This window comes from Rana temporaria, chromosome 2 (genome assembly GCF_905171775.1).
Source record: "Rana temporaria chromosome 2, aRanTem1.1, whole genome shotgun sequence".
NCBI classification, from domain to species: domain Eukaryota; kingdom Metazoa; phylum Chordata; class Amphibia; order Anura; family Ranidae; genus Rana; species Rana temporaria.
Window position 1 is genome coordinate 257,773,413 of NC_053490.1, and position 17,568 is coordinate 257,790,980.

The window sequence follows — 17,568 nt, forward strand, 5'->3', positions numbered from 1 at the left end:
AATGCGTTTCCAGCGCCTTCTTACGTCACTTACGGTTTGCTTCAGCCGCTAGCCCTCCCTATGCGTTACGTCACACCGCGTGACTTCTTCAGGGGAACCGGATTGGTTGTTGAGGCTTTATTTATATAATGCATAGACCCGAAATGGCCGTTCGGCCATTTTGTTGTGGTCCGTTTTGTTAGTTATATTGCGGCAATTTTCTTGGTAGGAAAAGACCAAACTGAGCGACCATTTTCTTGAAGTTGTTATGTTTATGAAGTTATTGTTGACATTTCCATTGGGACCTAAATATTCATTGCAGATTGCTATTGAGTTCACAGGAAGGTCCTACATTCATCTAGTAACCTCATTTTACTTGGAGCACTTGCCTATGTTAGCTAAATTAGGCCGGGTACACACGGGCAAACATGTACGATGAAACCGGTCCGTCGGACCGTTTTCACCGTACATGTCTGCCCGGGGACTTCTGTACGATGGCTGTACTAACCATCGTACAGAAGTCCGCGCGTAAACAATACGCGGGGCGTGTCCGTGCCGTCGCCGCGACGACGTGGGCGAGCCTGCCTTTTAAATGCTTCCACGCATGCGTCGAAGTCATTCCACGCATGCGAGGGATGGCATGTACGGTAGGTCTGTACAGACGACCGAACATGTCCGAGCGGGCAGGATTCCAGCAGACGGTTTTAAAACAAGTCCAGGAATATTTGTCCGCTGGGAAAAGGCCCGGCGGGCAAATGTTTGCTGGAATTCTGCCCGCTCGCGCCTACACACGACTGAACATGTATGCTGAAACTGGTCCGCGGACCAGTTTCAGCATACATGTTTGGTCGTGTGTACGGGGCCTTAGAGATTGCGAAGACTTTTCCAGTATCTTTGAAGTTTTGGGACATTGTGTATTGATCGTTTCTTCACTTTTCGTTCATTCAATATCTCTTTATTGTTTTCACATTGAACATTATTTCACCTTAACAAGGTTTCAGTGTTTGTAGTGACTAGTGTTGCTCACGAATATTCGCATTGCGAATATTCGACTCGAATATAGCATATTCGAGAAATCGCGCTATATTTCGAATTTCGCGGTGAATATTCGCAATTCCGAATATTCGATTTTTTACAATTTTTTTTTTAAAACAGATCACATCCTAGATATCTCCATCGACGTCTAAAAGAATTGCTGGTATGATTAGAGACCCTGGGCCGAGTAGCTGAAGCGTTCATTGAATTTTCTCGAAAAATCGCAATCGCAATATGTTTTTTGACTAAAATATCATAAAAATTCGATTTCAGAGTGCTGCTACAGCAGTTTTCGAAATATCTGCAATCAATTTCGCATTCGCATTTTGTGAAATTGCGTTAAAATATCTCGAATATTCGATTTCAGAGTGAGCCAATCAGAGCGCTCCTACAGCATTTCTCGAAATTGCGCAATAAATATCGCATTCGCATGTTGCGATATTTCGATAAAATATAACGAATATTCTGAGCCAATCGGAGTGCTCCTACAGCATTTCTCGAAATTGCGCAATAAATATCGCATTCGCATGTTGCGATATTTCGATAAAATATCACGAATATTCTGAGCCAATCAGAGCGCTCCTCCAGCATATCTCGAAATTGCGCAATAAATATCGCATTCGCATGTTGCGATATTTCGATAAAATATCACGAATATTCTGAGCCAATCAGAGTGCTCCTACCGCAGTTATCAAAAAAATCGCAATTATTTTCGCATTCGCAATATCACGAATATTCGAATTTAGCGAATATATCTCGAATATTCGAATATATATTCGAGATATATCGCGAAATCGAATATGGCATATTCTGCTCAACACTAGTAGTGACATCACTCTTAAGCGCAAAATCACTTCTGTATTCATCTGCAATATAAAATTCCAAATTTCCATGCAAAACAATTATACCTCTTTCAGCATCAAAGATCTGACATATGGTAATAGGTGGAACTCCTGCGCTGTAGTGGATAATGAGAATGGGGGGGTGACAAGTGGAGACCTACTTCCTTTTTGTGGTTTATTACTTGGTCCAATAGGATTAGTTTCACTTTTGTGTAAGACATTTTTGCTGCATTTGTACACGTTCATTCCTTTCATTCCACCATTCACCCCCCTCCCTTCATCATCATTATTTAGTAATTACACATTTTTCACTTTTTGTTCATAATATATATTTTTTGTCACTAGTCTAATCACAGCGCAGACTCCTTTCACTATTGCAAAGATCTGACATAATTATACCGCCAGGGAGGTTAAGTTATATATTATGCATCAAACATAGCTAACACGGACTCATTTACACAAAATGGGTCGGCTACCACATACAAATTGCCTGCACTGTCACAAGCCCCAAGCAGAGTTTGTCCTCTTGATTTGGTGAAGTCATATAAATTAATAACTTTTTGGTCCCAATTTCCTGACGTTTTTGATTGCAATACCTTTTCCCTGCTCCCTGGAGATTTGGCTGTTTGGTGTTTTGGATGAGGAGTTGTGGCCCCACCATACACATATTTTATTTTGAGAAAAAAAACTATTTATAGCTCATAAAGAAATAGTGTGAGGTGGATGCAAACAACTTCCCCTACTCTACCTCAATGGATCCTTGTGTTTAACCAAATAATTCCATATGAGTCATATTTACTAACAGGAAACACCTAGATACATTTAACAAAGTATTGGACTTTTTGGAGGAATTCAGGCTGAACTCCTATGGATACGGATATTTCTCTGCATATGTAAAACAGACCTTAGTGTATAAAAGACAAACGAGTTTGTGTTATTTTTAGTTTTTTTTTTTTTGTTTTACTACTACACAGGCAAGGTCTATGCATGTAACAAGACCATTTATGTACACGTGGAATTTCCTCTGTGTGGTTACCTTGTTTTCAATATACAGAGTTTATAAAAAAAAAAAAATCTAAAATCTTTGGCAACTGCCTACTCAAGGATATAATTCATATTATAGAATCCAAACCCTTTTCTAGCTCTCTGCTTTTATAGATTGGTGTTCAGGTTTATAGACTAATACAGTGCATTGCTACACTGACATTCTACATGAAGTATTAGTGGAGTGCTGTCCCTTATATAAAATGTGTCTGTAGCATGCGGAGATTATGAATGTTTCCTCTCCTTAAGCTTAAGTTACATTAGAATGTCTCACATGAACCTGTGAGTTGTAATGAACACAGACCATATATTATCAAGTTCACCAATAAACTGCAAATAAATTAAAGTGATGCTAAAATTCCTATTAACCTTTTTAGGTACATATACAAATAACTATCCATACAAGTATACATAAATATACTTCTAGAATATTTTCTACCACTTTTATCATTTCTGTAACTTTCATTCTGCCCTGCCTAATACAGAGATATAATGCTGTTGTCTTTCAAACCTAAAAATTAAATGTACTTACTTCTGCAGACAAAAATGTCACAGAGGATTTGGTAGATTTATATGATTTCAAGCTTTCCCAACAAGATGTTTCAAGACTTTTCTCTTTTTGTAGTGGTCTTATTTTGGAACACGTAGCTGATGCAAAGGAAGGTAAGGGATGAAGTTGTGTTCACAAGCCAACAAGTGGGACTAGGTAAGTATTTTTTAAACATTACACATATCTCAATTTTGCAAATATGCTGCTCTAAAAGACTCATCCGCACAGAAGGTGTCCAAAGAATTCTCCAATAAATTAAGTGGGGAAACATTCTAAGAGCCCCTCTGTAGATCACGGAATTAAAAACAAAAAGGTACCAATACACAAAAAGATCAACTTGCCTAAGCCTAAGGCCCCGTACACACGATAGAATCCATCCGCAGATAAATCCCAGCAAATGGGTTTCTGCGGATAGATCCTATGGTGTGTACACGCCAGCGGATCTGTTTCCGCGGAGAAATCTCCTCTGGGATGGATTCCAGCAGATCGGATATTTGCTGTGCTGCACAACAAATCCATCTGCTGGAATCCATTCCAACGGATGGATCCGCTCGTCTGTACAGACTTACCGGATCCATTCGTCCAAAGGGATTCCCCGCACGCGTCGTAATGATTTGACGCATGCGTGGAATTCCTTATATGACAGCGTCGCGCCCGTCGCCGCGTCATAATCGCGGCGACGGCGCGACACGTCATCGGCAGAGGATTTCCGCGCGGATTTCAATGCGATGGTGTGTACACTCCATCCCATCGAAATCAGCGGAAATCTTTGAGAGGATTTATCCGTGGAAACGGTCCGCTGGACCGTATCTGCGGATAAATCCTCTCGTGTGTACGGGGCCTAACTGATTTGGCAGAGTGGTACAACCTTTAACAGATTCCGAAATTTACACTTACGGAAAAATTTGACAGATATGGACATTCAACTGCCATAACAATGGAAGAAAATGTACAAACACAATACAGATGGCCAGATACAGTCATCATATGAAGAGATTTCTTAAATCATTGTTTTTATATCCAACTGCATAGTATATAGAGAGAATATAACTCTACTTCCTTTGTTGTAAAACGGCTAACTTTGAAGACTTCCTTCATGCAGTGCCATTGTTTGTGTCCTTTTAACTACTGTAGCACAAAAAATGAAATTAAAAAGCAAAACAGAAAATTGGAAGAGAATGTCTAATTTAATACAGTGTACAACATATTTTCAGATCATAATATCCCAAACAAAAGGATATCACATTGGTCATTTAAAATTAGTACAAATCTACTTTAAAATATTTCACAGATCAGCAAAAAGAACAATGTACTGTTGTCCTTGATTTCACTGTAAGGCTAGGTTCACACATGTCTGATGCAAATTTCCCCTCAGTTTTCACTGCAAATTTCCAAAGCAGCTGTTCAGCTGCGATTTAGATGCAACTAGCTGGTTGTTAAGGAGTGGTTTGGGAAGCCAGACATTGCGACCTTAACAACGGATGAAACCCTTATCTGAGCATACAGCTTGGCAGACCAGAAAAGGGGGGGGCAAGCACTCCCCCCTCCTGAACCATACCAGGTCACATGCACTCAACAAGGGTCAACATTAATAAATGTAAAAAAAACTGTCTTTTTTTTCTTTTTTATTTAAATTTATTTTTATTGGATTTTTTAAGCATAAATAATTTACAACATATTTTCAATGAACATACATAAACAATTCTATAATAAAAATAGATTCCACATTTCATATACATACAGTAGGTGAACCCGATTTTGTGTCAATCTCGCTCTCTTTCTCAGCGAGATTGAGCACCTACGAGCCCCATCGCGGGAGCCAGCGCCGAGCTGGCTTGCCGCGATGGATACAGAGCCGTCATAGAAGCGACGGGAGATCCGACTTGGATTCCTGCCAATTCTACACGTGTGCGGCGTTTATGAATCCTGAAGGGGAAGTCCCCGCCGGATTTTAAATAAAAATCCGGCATGGGTCCCCCCTCAGGAGCATACCGGGCCCTTAGGTCTGTTATGGGTTGTAAGGAGAGCCCCCCTACGCCGGAAAAAACGGCGTAGGGGGTCCCCCTACAATCCATACCAGACCCGTATCCAAAGCACGCTACCCGGCCAGCCAGGAAGGGAGTGGGGACGAGCGAGCGCCCCCCCCCCTCCTGAGCCGTACCAGGCTGCATGCCCTCAACATGGGGGGGTTGGGTGCTCTGGGGCAGGGGGGCGCACTGCGGCCCCCCCCACCTCAGAGCACCCTGTCCCCATGTTGATGAGGACAGGGCCCCTTCCCGACAACCCTGGCCGTTGGTTGTCGGGGTATGCGGGCGGGAGGCTTATCGGAATCTGGGAGCCCCCTTTAATAAGGGGGCCCCCAGATACCGGCCCCCCACCCTAAGTGAATGAGTATGGGGTACATCGTACCCCTACCCATTCACCTGCAAGAAAAGTGGTAAAAACACAAATAAACCACACAGTGTATTAAAATATTTTATTTTTCTGCTCCGGAGGCCGCCCCCTGTCTTCTTTATTAGCTCTTTTACCAGGGGGGGCTTCTTCTTTGACGTCTTCGGGTGGGTGGGGGCCGCCGTCTGGTTCTCTTCCACCGCCGGGGGGGGGTGGCTTTTAAAAAAGCCCCCACCCCCCCGGCGGGTTTCCTCCGGCGTCTTCGGCGGGGCTCTTCTTCTTCCGCTATCCCGACGGGTCTTCTCAACTCTCCGGGGTTCTCCTTCTGTCTTCGCCGCTCTCCGTTGTTGACTCGGCGCACCCCGGTTCTTCGTCTTGCTGTCCGGTGTCTTCTTCCGTGATGTACGTCTTCTCCTTCCGTGCTGTGATGAGTTCTTCTTCCGTGCTGTGACGTCATGTTCTTCACTTCTCTCCTTCTCCCGATGTTGCCACGCCGGTCCTCCTCGCTGAAATGACGGATGCGCGCCTTGCATCGGACCTATATAGGCCTCACAGTCCCATCATGCTATGTACCTACCCATGTGATACCTACCCACGTGGTAGGTATCACATGGGTAGGTACAGAGCATGATGGGACTGTGAGGCCTATATAGGTCCGATGCAAGGCGCGCATCCGTCATTTCAGCGAGGACCGGCGTGGCAACATCGGGAGAAGGAGAGAAGTGAAGAACATGACGTCACAGCACGGAAGAAGAACTCATCACAGCACGGAAGGAGAAGACGTACATCACGGAAGAAGACACCGGACAGCGAGACGAAGAACCGGGGTGCGCCGAGTCAACAACGGAGAGCGGCGAAGACAGAAGGAGAACCCCGGAGAGTTGAGAAGACCCGTCGGGATAGCGGAAGAAGAAGAGCCCCGCCGAAGACGCCGAAAGGAAACCCGCCGGGGGGGGTGGGGGCTTTTTTAAAAGCCACCCCCCCCCGGCGGTGGAAGAGAACCAGACGGCGGCCCCCACCCACCCGAAGACGTCAAAGAAGAAGCCCCCCCTGGTAAAAGAGCTAATAAAGAAGACAGGGGGCGGCCTCCGGAGCAGAAAAATAAAATATTTTAATACACTGTGTGGTTTATTTGTGTTTTTACCACTTTTCTTGCAGGTGAATGGGTAGGGGTACGATGTACCCCATACTCATTCACTTAGGGTGGGGGGCCGGTATCTGGGGGCCCCCTTATTAAAGGGGGCTCCCAGATTCCGATAAGCCTCCCGCCCGCATACCCAGACAACCAACGGCCAGGGTTGTCGGGAAGGGGCCCTGTCCTCATCAACATGGGGACAGGGTGCTCTGAGGTGGGGGGGGCCGCAGTGCGCCCCCCTGCCCCAGAGCACCCAACCCCCCCATGTTGAGGGCATGCAGCCTGGTACGGCTCAGGAGGGGGGGGGCGCTCGCTCGTCCCCACTCCCTTCCTGGCTGGCCGGGTAGCGTGCTTTGGATACGGGTCTGGTATGGATTGTAGGGGGACCCCCTACGCCGTTTTTTCCGGCGTAGGGGGGCTCTCCTTACAACCCATAACAGACCTAAGGGCCCGGTATGCTCCTGAGGGGGGGACCCATGCCGGATTTTTATTTAAAATCCGGCGGGGACTTCCCCCTCAGGATTCATAACAAACGCCGCACACGTGTAGAATTGGCGGGAATCCAAGTCGGATCTCCCGTCGCTTCTATGACGCGCTTGCTGGGATGTGCTGTCACTATTCCAGTGAGTGTGAGATGTCGGCGAGATCTCGGCACCCTGTCGCCGAGTATCAGCGCGACGCTGTCGTGCTAAAAGCACAATATCACAAACACCTACTGTAAATCACAACGATAAACAATTACACATAACACTACCGTGTGGGACAATCCTGCCTCCTCTTAATCTTTTACTCTCTCCTCTACCCCTGCCTCCCCCCTCCCGCCAGGGGGAAGGGATGACAGAGGGGGGGAAGGTAAAATTTTGTGGGAACTTGGTGAAAAGAGGGGGGGGGGATCTAAAGTGCCTAGTGCTCATTTCTATTCTTAAACGTTTAAACCCTGTGCCCTCCATATACTAATATTATGAGGGGACAAGAGCGAGCTCTCGTACCCCATTGACTATAAGCCTCTCTCACTATTTAGTGAGTTTTTTTTCTTTTTGACACTTTTTTTGGTGAATGAGTAGGGGTACAATGTACCCCATACTCATTCATATGGGAGGGCTGGGATCTGATGCCCCTTGTTAAACGGCTTCCAGATTCCAAAAAGGCCCCCTGCCCGCAGATCCCCACAACCACCGGTCAGGGTTGCAAGGAAGAGGCACTTGTCCTCATCAACATTGGGTTAAGGACATGTGGCCTGGTATGGTTAGGGGGGGGGGAGGTGCTCGCTCATCCCCCTTCCCTGCCAGGCTGCATGCTCGGATAAAGGTCTGGTATGGATTTTGGAATACTGTAAATGCAATGCTATAGTTAACCACTTGAGACCGGGAGGACGTCCTGGGACGTCATCGGCTTTGTGCGGTGATATCTGAATGATGAGTGCAGCTGCAGGCATCATTCAGATATCGCCGTCTTCAGCCGGCGATTCTGTGCACCAGAAGAATGATCAAAGCGCCGCTCGATCGTTCTTCTAGGCAGCGGGAGGGGACGTCCCCCCCCTCCCGCCGCCATCCGGTGCTTCTCCGGGCTCTCCCGTGCCATCGGGGGCCCGGAGAGCGAATCGGCCGGCGCTTGTTGGTGAACCATAGAGATGACTGGTGACCAGACGGTCACAGTCATCTCTATGACTGTCGGAGGACCGGGCGCGATGTTATGACATCACGCCCGGTACCCGAAAGTAAACAAAGCCACTATCGCGGCTGTCGGCATGTAATCGGTGATTTTTTTTCACCGATTTCATGCTTGTAAGCCTGTAGGAGAGATGTGGGGTCTTATTGACCCCACATCTTATTGACCCCACATAAAGAGCACCTGTCACAGGGATTCTTATTACAAGGGATGTTAACATTCCTTGTAATAGGAATAAAAGTGATAAAATAAAAAAATTAAGTAAAAAAAACAAAAACAAAAAAAAACGCCCCTGTCCCGGTTGCTCGCGTGCAGAAGCGAACGCGCATGCAAGTCCCACCCACATATGTAAACACCGTTCAAATCCCACATGTGAGGTATCATCACGTGCGTTAGAGCGTGTGCAACAATTCTAGCACTAGACCTCCTCTGTAACTCAAAAATAGTAACCTGTAAAAAAAATTAAAGCGTTGCCTATGGAGATTTTTAAGTACCGAAGTTTGGCGCCATTCCATGAGTGTGCGCAATTTTGAATCGTGACATGTTAGGTATCTATTTACTCGGCGTAACATAATCTTTCACATTATACAAAAAAATTGGGCTAACTTTACTGGTTTGTTATTTTTTAACTCATGAAACTGTTTTTTTCCCTAAAAAAAGGCGTTTGAAAAATTATTGCGCAAATACTGTGCGAGAAAAAAAGTTGCAATGACTGCCATTTTATTCCCTAGGGTGTCTGCTAAAAAAAATTCTAGCAAAAATTTTTAGATTTTTTCATAAAGGAGAGAAGTGCCAAAATAGGCCCGGTAACGAAGTGGTTAAAAAAAAAAAAAAAATAACGACTTTCCATTTCCTGAACTACACTGAGGCAAGACGAGACAAGACAAATAGCCTATATCTAGTTTTGATGCCAGAAGGTTACTGAATCTTTACCAATTTCAAACAGATTTACAGCACGAATTGGGAAATAATTGAAAGAAAAAAAAATAGGAAAATAAGAAAATACTTTAAGGTCTAAACACTTTCAGGAATAGATACCTTGGTTGACTGGAGTGCTGTGTCTAGTTGAAGCCTCTATGGATTTGGAGGGAGTGAAGTGCTTTGCAGGGCTTTTAAGGTCCAACAAAATGGTTGATAGCCCCTCTACATCAATAATTGATCTGCAAAACACACAGCAATGTTATTTATTCCACCTTTATCTGTTTATATATGTATATTACTAAACAGGTAATTCTAGTGTCTGGTAGTATATAGTTAAAAAATAGGGGCAAAAATCTTTTGCCCATACTTCTCTTATGGATTACAGGAGTGCACTTACTTGTGCTCTCCTGTGACCCAGGTTTAGCTTTAGCCCGCTGTTGGCCGACATCACAGAGGCAGTCCAGGCTATGCAGGGTCCTGATAATTATGTTGGTATCCGCCCAGATGACTGACTGCCCTGTGTCTTCTCACACAGTTTTTGGGGTGCCCAATTTGCAAAAACATCACAACCCACTGTGACAAACGAGGGTCAGATCATGGTCCTTTTCACCAACTTGTGACAAATGACTGGTCAACCTCACACTGCGCTGTCACTGATATGCAACAATGACATTCTCAGCCCCACCCTGCACACAAATTTTCAAGCTTCCAGGACCCTAATCTAAGTGCCAACAGGCTGAGAGCGATTATTACTTGGTTTAGTTAACCGCTCGTCGACCAGCCGCTGCCATTATACTGCGGCAGGTTGGCACGATCCCGCGAGCCGTCGCAGCTGTTCGTTGGCTCCTTTAAGCGGTATAGCAGGCGCGCACGCCGCCTCATCGCGGGGGTGTCGATGCTCGTGACAGGCGGTCGCGATGTCTGCTGGCCACGAGCGATCGCGGGCACGAGAGGCAGAACAGGGACACGTGTGTAAACACACAAGTTCCTGTTCTGTGAGGAATGACAGATCGTGAGTTCCTAATAGCTAGGAACATCGATCTGTCATTTCCTCTAGGCCAGTCCCCACCCCCCACAGTTAGAAACACACCTAGGGAACATAATTAACCCCTTGATCACCCCCTAGTGTTAACCCCTTTCCTGCCAGTGACATTTATACAGTAAAACAATGCATTTTTTTTTAGCACTGATCGCTGTACAAATGCCAATGGTCCCAAAAATGTGTCAAAATTGTCCGATGTGTCCGCCATAATGTCCCGATAAAAATCGCAGATCGCCACCATTACTAGTAAACAAATAATAATAATAAAAATACTATAAATCGATCCACTATTTTGTAGACGCTATAACTTTTGCGCAAACCAATCAATATACGCTTATTGTGATTTTTATTACCAAAAATATGTCATACATATCAGCCTAAACTGAGAGAGAAATTAGCTTTTTTTTTTTTAAATGGGGATATTTATTATAGCAAAACGTACAAAATATTTTTTTTTCAAAATTGTCGCAAAAAAAAAAAAAAAAAATGCTAAGCTATGAATAAGCACTGTATGATAGTGTGAAACGCGTTAGCTCTTTTCCTGATTTTTTGCTGTGATATATTCATGTTGTGACCAGTTTTTATTAAAAGGAACAAATTTTTGTTTTTGGAGTGCGGCCGTCCCGGTTTTTCTCTACACATTTTTTGCAATTCGCACCACTGTGCCATGCCATCAAATGCAGTCACTGTGCATTGGCAGCACCACAAGGCCCAGAACATAGATGTCCACAGAGCTACAAGTCCCAGCAGAGCCAGAGGCAGAGCATAGATGTCCACAGCACTACAAGTCCCAGCAGAGCCAGAGCATAGATGTCCACATCACTACAAGTCCCAGCAGAGCCAGAGCATAGATGTCCACAGCACTACAAGTCCCAGCAGAGCTAGAGCATAGATGTCCACAGCACTACAAGTCCCAGCAGAGCCAGAACATACCACAGCACTACAAGTCCCAGCAGAGCCAGAACATACCACAGCACTACAAGTCTCAGCAGAGCCAGAGCATAGATGACCACAGCACTACAAGTCCAAGCAGAGCCAGAACATACCACAGCACTACAAGTCCCAGCAGAGTTAGAGCATAGATGACCACAGCACTACAAGTCCAAGCAGAGCCAGAACATACCACAGCACTACAAGTCCCAGCAGAGCCAGAACATAGATGACCACAGCACTACAAGTCCCAGCAGAGCCAGAACATAGATGACCACAGCACTACAAGTCCCAGCAGAGCCAGAGCATAGATGTCCACAGCACTACAAGTCCAAGCAGAGCCAGAACATACCACAGCACTACAAGTCCCAGCAGAGCCAGAACATAGATGACCACAGCACTACAAGTCCCAGCAGAGACAGAACATATATGACCACAGCACTACAAGTCCCATCAGAGACAGAACATACATGACCACAGCACTACAAGTCCCAGCAGAGCCAGAATCTAAATGTCCACAGCACTACAAGTCCCATCAGATCCAGAACATACCACAGCACTACAAGTCCCATCAGATCCAGAACATACCACAGCACTACAAGTCCCATCAGATCCAGAACATACCACAGCACTACAAGTCCCATCAGATCCAGAACATACCACAGCACTACAAGTCCCATCAGATCCAGAACATACCACAGCACTACAAGTCCCATCAGATCCAGAACATACCACAGCACTACAAGTCCCAGCAGAGCAGAGGGACCCGCAGGTCTCATGGCTGGTTGCTGTCCATACCATCTAGCAAGTATCCAATTCATTCCACATATGAACAGCAGCTAGGAAAAGGAGATTACACCCTGGCATTTACCTTTCTGGGGTCAGCCCAGCCGTGCTTCTACCGTCCCTCGACCCGCCCTCGATGACGCTTCAGCCAATCGGTAACCTGATTACCAGAATCAGATTACCTGATTGGCTGAGATGCCTGTCAGTCATATCCAAGGAACGCACACACCGTGCTTTCCGAGAATAGACTTCCCGGAGACGAGGGCTGTTCTTGCCGCTGGCTCTGATAGGCACTTCCGCTCAGCCAACCAGCTGCCGTTATTCAGGTAACCGGCGCCCTAAGGTCCTGTTATCTGATTAGACCAGGCAGCTGGCAACCAACAATAACATACATTCGTGCAATACAATGCATAAATGTATGTTATTTGCAAGAGTGGGTGGCGCTGCAGCGCCCTCTATAGATGGTCGCCATCACTGCAGCTAGTAAAGAGTAAAAACGACATTTTAGAAAAAATAAAAATTCTTAAAGGGCTCGTTTTTATTTTTTTATGACTACCGGGCGCCCCCTATGGACGGGCCGCCACTGCTGCTGACCAAGATGGCTGCTCCGTGAGATGAGCATGCTGCAGAGGCTTGTATGAAGAAAGCTGGATGGTGTAATTATGGACTCAAAAGCTTGGGGGAAAAAATTCTGATAACTCCGCTGTGCAACACTTTTAACACCTACAACAAACTGGATGGCTTTAAAGCTTGATGGCTATTTGATGGATACCTAATGCGGAGACGGCTGAAATCTGGATCCTGGCGACCTGTGACTGGGTCTAGACCGGACTTTTTGTGATCTGACTAAGGCTGTGAACTCCGGGAAGGCTGTGCCGAGGCACGGGGTAGTATATGTGACGTTCTGTGAGCCGGGAGAACAGACAGCGGGTCTGCGGGCTTGTCACGAGCAGACAGCTTCGGGATCCCCTCGGTGGCAGGGATCGGAATATCTCGGCGGATCTCTGCAAAACTCGCCGGTGGTATTGAGAAAGCCGAAAAGCCGGAGGCAGGACCGAATAGAAAACAGAGGCTTACCGATACAGGTCCTGGTGGAAGTTAGGTACCTGAGATACCTGAAGGTTCGGTGAGTCAAAAGGTCCCAAGACCCTAGCAATGTACAGCATACAAAATAAATCCCAAAGCCATGATGCTTAAAGTCCAGAATTATTTTTGAATAGACGCATATAGCATATTTATGGTATATTTATACCTATAAGAGAAACACTCATATAAATATTTGTTTCTAAAATCTGCATCCTTTGAAGCATGGCAGCAAACCAAGCAAAGCAAAGGCGAAATGTTGTAGAAGCGAAGTAATGAAACAAAATTCCATATAATATGCTATGTGTGAGAAACCATACGGCCAAGGATCTTATGAATAGTAAAAAAAATATATATATACATCTACGTCTGAAATAGGCATTTAAACACCTATGCTTATTCAAAGGCGTTATTGTGTATTAAAACTGACTGGCTGAGATAACAAAATACCAAACAAAGAGAGGGCTGGGAATGGGGACAAGAATATGAGCAATATTTTTTTTTTTTTTAGATTCCAAACTTGTCAACGAGATTGGGATTTGCTGGCTGATCCGTAAGTCCAACTGCATAGAAAAAATAAACTTTTGTGATTTTTGCTGCTCTTTCAATCTGTTACTGCAAACCTCTACACGAATATGTGGCTCTGTATTGATACACATTTATATTGTGGTTTTAGTCCCAAGTGTCCCTCTTCAACTTCTGTCTAAAAAAAAACAAATAATGCTTATATTCTTGTCCCCGTTCCCAGCCCTCTCTATATATTACACCATCATTCCTACACTTTCTATGCAGGTCATGTCACCAATACAAATGCTAGGGATGACAGATCAAGCATCCCTTGCTTTTGTTTTAAATATAGTGCAATTTTGTTTGTTGGTTTCTCTGGAAATACACAAGTGCTGGGGGTGATAGATCAAGCATCCCCTACTCTTGTTTTGAATGTAGTGCAACTTTGCTTGTTGGTTTCTCTAGAAATGCACATTACTGACGCTATGTGGTGCCGTTGTCCTCAACACGGATGCGCCGACAATACAGGTGCTGTTAGACACCACACAGCTTGCTGGGTCCAGCAAGCCAGGCCCTTCTCGCCTTCATCTAGGCTGGGTGATGACACATCTATGCCGTGCAGCTGTCCCACCCACGGCACGCCAGTCTCCTTGCATAGACAGATGCAATGGTGCCGTGGCGCCGCTGCCCCCAACATGCAGTTGTGTGGAATCAGCTCGTCATTCCACAAAGTATAAACACAACCAGTTGGGCTAACATACTGCCAACAGGAAATCTCCTGACAATAGCCGATTTTGCTCAACAGGTAAATTTATCAATCCAAGAGCTAGTTTTACTTGCTGTGCTCCTTGGGCTCTTTTTATCTATGTATGATATACTGGGCAAACCACGACTGTGCTGATAGATGCTGCCATCTATGTCCATGTTGGACAGGTGTATAATATGCCCCCCCCCCCTTCTTTCATGTGGCTGCCTATGGAGGGAAGGACAACCCTGAACCAACCCCTCCCCCCTTTTTATTTGCTAAATGGCTGGATTTTCAATTCTTTTTTAGTCTATGCATATGATTTTGAACATGATCATTTAATGACAAAGTTCTGCTGTCAGCCACATCTCTAGTACTGCCAAAGCGATATGTATGCACTTTTGTACTGAAGGCACATTTGGGGGTTTCTTGTAGCAATCCAGAACCCATTCATACTAATAATTCAAACACATTTACTTTCTCCTTTGATGCAATGCCTCACGCTGTCAGTCTAGATCAGGGGTCTTCAAACTACGGCCCTCCAGTTGTTCAGGAACTACAATTCCCATCATGCCTAGTCATGTCTGTGAAGGTCAGAGTTTTACAATGCCTCATGGGATGTGTAGTTCCGCAACAGCTGGAGGGCCGTAGTTTGAGGATCCCTGGTCTAGATGATAGACTAGCGCAAATTAACTCAAGCATATAGATACACCTGATAAATGCTGACATGCGTGGTTTATATCTGTCTAAAATCCTTTCTAGAATTTTCTGGGTAAAATTCATCAAGTCTTTTGGGCCCTGGACTTCAAGTTACATTGGGTCAGCATATGGTTGACGGTCGTTGATCTATGGGCCACACCGCCCAACATCGTGCCCATACAGTTCCTCAAATCTGGTCAGTAGGAGGTAATCGGGACTAACTCGCATACAGAACTATTTCATGTCGGTGTAGACTAGCTCCTCAACAGATATCAACAAAATATATAAAACTTGGCAGTACAGGACTTTGATTCACAGTTGATTGGTGAGTGATTCCCTTTTTCACCCTCAAACAATGCTCATTCATTGCTCTTTGTTCTAAATGCTCAACATATTTTGTGCTTTGTTATAGATTGTCATACATTTTGACCTCTCCTAAAAGAAATGTCCCTGATGAAGGGATTTATACCAAGATCCTGAAATGCGTCGGAAGAAACAATAAGAAGATTTACATTTTGAATTTATATCAACTGTATTGTTTGCATTGTTAATCATGGGTCCTAGATGGTGGCATATGTTCGATGTTAGATTTTAAATAATCACTTTAATAAATTAATGAACTTTTTCTATATACTTCCATGAGCCTTTCTTCAAGTTGCCCGAAAAGCCACACACCTTTGTGTGTGTGTGTGGGGGGGGTATTTTGTTTTCAATCTACTTTCGGGGTTTTGGCAACAAATCAGGTCCTTCTAGGTGAAACTCCCATTTGTAATCTACTATAAATAATGGGAGGTGTGTACTAACTTCTATTTAACCACTTGACCACTGGGCACTTAAACCCCCTTAATAACCAGACCAATGTTCAGCTTTCGGTTGCTCTCCCATTTTGAATGACAATTACTCAGTCATACAACACTGTACCCAAATGACATTTTTGTCCTTTTCCCACAAATGGAGCTTTGTTTTGGTGGTATTTAATCACCGTTGTTTTTTTTATTTTTTGCGCTATAAAAGAAAAAAAGACTTAAAATTCTGTAAAAAAAATAAATTTTCTTTGTTTCGGTTATAACATTTTGCAAATTTGTAATTTTTCTTCATAAATTTGGGCCAAAATTTATACTGCTACATCTCTTTGGTAAAAATAAGTACAAATTGGTGTATATTATTTGGTCTTTGTGAAAATTATAGAGTCCACAAGCTAATATGGTGCCTGAAGAAGGCAACATTTTTCTTTTTTTTAACAATAGATTTTTATTGAAAGTATTAACTTAACAGTACAGATTAAAATTGTCACATTAATCCTAAGTAACCAACCGAGTTACCTTGGTTCATAAGATTGTTCTTATAACAATACATTATTTGGTAGCCTGTACCAGCCTACCCCTATTGGGTTCAATCTGTAGGCATGGCTAGGCTCCCAATTGAGTTAACTAGCATCCAAATACTTAAGAGTGTAATATTTAATCTATTGTCAAGTTTGAATTACGTCAAAGTCAGATATATGCTTGCCCCAGCTGTAATGTATTATCCTGGACCTACTTTATTGATCTGTGTAGAAGGCAACATTTTTCACGCAAGTTTTTAGTGTTGTTTTATACTTATATACTGAATAAATTCCTAAGCCGTTTAAAGGATTGGCTTGGTGCTTTTCTCTCTTCTCCTTTTGCTTTCCTTTAGTGCACACTTATGCAACCACATTATTTTATTTTTTTAATTTTTACTTCCCCTCCCTAAAAGATTATTATTATTTTTGTTATTGAGATGTACAATTTACAGGTCACATTTATTTTTTACATCACAGAAACCTGCCATTTTTAGTGTGTAGACTTATTAGATCCACTGTTAGGGCCACCTCATCAGTGCAGCCTCATCAGTGAAGGAGAAAACTTACTTATTTACAAAGTTTTGTAACAGAAACAAAAGAAAAAAAATATTTTTTCAAAATGTTCGGTCTTTTTTTTATTTGTAGCGCAAAAAAAAAAAAACAGTTGTGATCCAATGCCACCAAAAGAAGGCTCTATTTGTGGGAGGAGAAAATTATAAAAATGTTGTTTAGGTACAGTGTTGCATGACCGCACAATTGACATTCAAAATGCAACAGCGCTGAAAGCTGGTCTGGGCAGGAAGGGGGGAAAGTGCCCTGTATGGCACCTGAAGTGGGTAATTACTACCTGAAAATCTGTTCCAAAAGTTTTAAAAATTAAAGGAATG

The 17,568-nt window shown here is 44.0% G+C and overlaps 1 protein-coding gene across 5 annotated transcripts in view; it reads right to left on the minus strand.

The window, feature by feature from the left end:
- Nucleotides 1-17,568, minus strand: part of TEX14 (testis expressed 14, intercellular bridge forming factor) — a 639,745-nt gene that overhangs the window by 82,936 nt on the left and 539,241 nt on the right. For all 5 annotated transcript variants that reach the window (XM_040336821.1, XM_040336817.1, XM_040336820.1 and 2 more), the window contains 2 exons: nucleotides 9,683-9,804; nucleotides 3,433-3,548 (listed from right to left, as the gene is read on the minus strand). In XM_040336821.1, coding sequence (XP_040192755.1) covers nucleotides 3,433-3,548; nucleotides 9,683-9,804 — 238 coding nt within the window. The remainder of the gene's footprint in view (nucleotides 1-3,432; nucleotides 3,549-9,682; nucleotides 9,805-17,568) is intronic.